We start from the raw sequence: 4,220 nt of genomic DNA on the forward strand, positions 1-4,220 counted from the left end.
AGGGTTAGATGAAGCTAGGGGCGGCCGACTCTGATGCGAGAGAGAAATGCTCATTAATGAAGTTTGACTTAATCAATTTAAATTCTTTTAGTTTGCGTCTATAAATGAAATTGACATGCATTAACAAACACAGAGTCTGCATGCCAAGACTTTCTGCCATTTTTCAGTTCATAATTTACTACCCTATAATCCGTTTCATGCACGGCCTAATTATAACTTAATATTATTATTTATATAATAATTTTTGTAAAAATAAAAAAAATTATAAAAGATATTTAAATAAATATAATAATTATGTATTACTGATTTTAATGAAGTATATAGTTACTAAATTTTGGATATTTAAAATATTAAGTTTTAGAATATTGTTAAAGATTCTCATATATTTATTTTTAAAATTTAATAATATCATTACATATCAATACTATATTATTAAAATCAAAAGATATCAAAATGTGACATGGCTATTCATATTTTAATACTTACACCATAAATTCTTTATTTTATAACTAAAATTTTAGTTTACAAATCTTAAATTCAATTTTTTTTTACTTCGAAAACATCCATTTTTTAGTTATCGTTGTTTGTTAAACATAAGGAATCCTATTTCAACATAAGGAATCCTATTTCATAATGAAAGTTTTGTGTTTTTTCAATTTCATGTATTTTTAATTAAATTTTTAAATATAGTATTTGTATTTTTCTGATGTGTATTAATTATTAAGAATTAATTGATTATGAGATTATTTGGTATGCGACTCCGAGAGAATTATAATTTGAATTAATTTTAGCCGATTAAGATGCATTTTTTTTCTTATTTTTAATAATAATAATGTTTTTGAAAGTGGTGTTAACAATTTTTAGGAAGCTATAAAGAAATAACCAATCATAACTTATCAGGTTTAAAATAACATATTACACATAAAATAACATTTTTAATGAAAAATGATAAGTCGTTAGACTGTTTTTTGGACCAAACAAACTCATGTTTTGCTTATAATAGTATAATATAAATATATAGATTGATAATATTGTTTTTAAAATATTATTTTTGATTTCATTTGATCGGTTAGGTTAACATATTCCTAAAATTATGTTAATACCTTCCAAAATAAAGTTTAAACAAACATAATTTTATTAAAAAAATAAATAAACTATCTAATATAACTACAAATTCTATACGGGGAACAAAGAGAATAAAGTATCTAATAAATAATATTCAATTTGAATATAACAAAGCATAGTAACCTTGGTCCAGTTTAAGAATCTGGAGATGCTGGGAACAAGGGAAGCAACTGTGGTTGAGGCTTGCTAGCAGTACTAGCCGGTGGACTAGGATACAAATAAAAGCCTTTATTTGCCATAGCTATCTCCTCCACTGGTACAAAAGGTGACACTGATGTTCCTGGACTTGGACTCCCTCGTGCCAAAACCGTGTCCAATGTTGACACAGGCGAGACATTTATCACTCTCTTTCTTGGTGCAAACGCAGACTCAGTTAACCCATTTTGGTTCAACTGTAGTTGGAGGTTTCTAGCCGGTTCTTGGAGTTTGAACGATGGTCTTACTGCACCAACATTAACAGGGTTGTGCTTTGCATTGAAATGTGGAGAAGTAGTGATGGGGAGCTTCTCGACTGCTGGTCTGGCTCCTGTTAATTTCTGGACCACATCATGATAGTTTGATGGGTCAACATGAACACAAATGGCATTTTCTAGCTGCGGTGATTTGTTATTGTTTGGTTTGGGAGAGGAAGAGGAACTAGAAGAAGCCATGATAGAGATTGAAAGAGAAAGAGAGTGTTGAAAATGATACACTTAGTTGATAAAACTACTTTGAATGCAATGAGACTCTAAAAGTTTATTTCAACTCTTGAAGAGAGACCATCTTGAAAAATGAATTAGTTGCATACTCGAGCCAATATAGGCCAAAATGAATTAAGCAAGACTTTAAGACTTTTGTGTGGTGATGAGGATCTACAGTAATCGTTAAGGAACTGAATTTGGAAATATAAGGCAGTGCAGGTGGAAAGGTCAGACTCAAAGGTCATTATTTGTATGTATCTACTTAACTTTTTTTCTTATCTGTAGGCATCTCCTTAACTTTCAATTTTGTACCGCTTAGATATGTACTGTTTTCATTCGTAACGTATAAGTATTTATTTTAGAGATAAAGATTTATTATAAAATTAGAGAATTTGATGGCTTTGGGAAGAAGTTAGGTAGTGAGGTGATTTATGTTAACTAGTTACATGGTATTGAAATTTGAGTTAAATTATTATTTTAGATAATTGCAAAATACTAAGAAAATTGATTTATTAATATACTAATTTTTTGTTTTAATTGATTTAATCAATATAATGTTATAATATATTGTTACATGATTATAAATTTTCATAGGTGAGATCTATATATATATGTTATTATTATAAACTTAAACTAATGGATAGAGGAGATGTAGGTGTTTGTGTAAAATAATATAGTTAATTTCAGTTGTTTTTAAATATTTGAACGTGCTAAATTTTAGTTTTGAATGACATTATTAGATTATAAACAATTAAAATTTGATTTTCCAATTTAGAAAATTTTGGATAACAAATTATTTGATCAAATTTATGTTACATATAATACATTATTTACATAATTTCGGATTTTCAAAATATAATATAAGAAACTATCTATAATAATAATAATAGTAATAAAAAGTGACCCAAATGTCCCGAAATTCTTTTGCCTTTTAGTTTGCATCTATAAATGAAATTGACATGCATTAACAGACACAGAGTCTGCATGCCAAGACTTTCCGCATTTTTCAGTTAATAATTTACTACCATATAATCCGTGTCATGCACGGCCTAATTATAACTTAATATTATTATTTATATAATAATTTTTGTAAAAATAAAAAATTATAAAAGATATTTAAATAAAATATAATAATTATGTATTACTGATTTTAATGAAGTACATAGTTATTAAATTTTGGATATTTAAAATATTAAGTTTTAGAATATTGTTCATACTGAATATAAAGATTCCCGTATATTTATTTTTAAAATTTAATAATACCATTACATATCAATACTATATTATTAAAATCAAAAGATATCAAAAATGTGACATGACTATTCATATTTAATACTTACACCATAAATTCTTTATTTTATAACTAAAATTTTAGTGTAGAAATCCTAAATTCAATTTTTCTTTTTACTTCGAAAACATCCATTTTTTAGTTATTGTTGTTTGTTAAACATAAGGAATCCTATTTCAACATAATGAATCCTATTTCATAATGAAAGTTTTGTGGTTTTTCAATTTCATGTATTTTTAATTTAATTTTTAAATATAGTATTTATATTTTTCTGATGTGTATTAATTATTAAGAATTAATTGATTATGAGATTATTTGGTATGCGACTCAAGATTATTATAATTTGAATTAATTTTAGAAGAGTTAAAGATGCATATTTTTTCTTATTTTTAATATTAATAATGTTTTTGAAAGTGGTGTTAACAATTTTTAGGAAGCTATAAAGAAATAACCAATCATAACTATTACACTTAAAATAACATTTTTAATGAAAAATGATAAGTCGTTAGACGGTTTTTTGGACCAAGTTTTACTTATAATAGTATAATATAAATATATAGATTGATATTATTGTTTTTAAAATATTATTTTTGATTTCATTTGATCCGTTAGGTTAACATATTCCTAAAATTATGTTAATATCTTTCAAAATAAAGTTTAAATAAACATAATTTTATTAAAAAAATAAATAAACTATCTAATATAACTACAAATTCTATGCGGGGAACAAAGAGAATAAAGTATCTAATAAATAATATTCAATTTGAACATAACAAAGCATAGTAAACTTGGTCCAGTTTAAGAATCCGGAGATGTTGGGAACAAGGGAAGCAACTGGGGTTGAGGCTTGCTAGCAGTAGCCGGTGGACTAGGATACAAATAAAAGCCTTTATTTGCCATAGCTATCTCCTCCACTGGCAGACTCGGGTAACCCATTTTGGTTCAACTGTAGTTGGAGGTTTCTAGCCCGTTCTTGGAGTTTGAACGGTGGTCTTACTGGACCAACGTTAACAGGGTTGTGCCTTGCATTGAAATGTGGAGAAGTAGTGATGGGGAGCTTCTCGACTGCTGGTCTGGCTCCTGTTAATTTCTGGACCACATCACGAAAGTTTGATGGGTCAACATGA

The 4,220-nt window shown here is 27.0% G+C and overlaps 1 protein-coding gene across 1 annotated transcript; it reads right to left on the reverse strand.

The window, feature by feature from the left end:
* Positions 1-1,259: 1,259 nt before the first annotated feature.
* On the reverse strand, positions 1,260-1,775 carry LOC141704479 (VQ motif-containing protein 11-like). The gene has a single exon (XM_074507727.1). The coding sequence runs from the start codon at positions 1,773-1,775 to the stop codon at positions 1,260-1,262; it is 516 nt and encodes a 171-aa protein (XP_074363828.1).
* Between the last annotated feature and the right edge of the window lie 2,445 nt (positions 1,776-4,220).

The sequence above is a fragment of the Apium graveolens genome, unplaced genomic scaffold, assembly GCF_009905375.1.
Source record: "Apium graveolens cultivar Ventura unplaced genomic scaffold, ASM990537v1 ctg7919, whole genome shotgun sequence".
Taxonomy (NCBI): Eukaryota; Viridiplantae; Streptophyta; class Magnoliopsida; order Apiales; family Apiaceae; genus Apium; species Apium graveolens.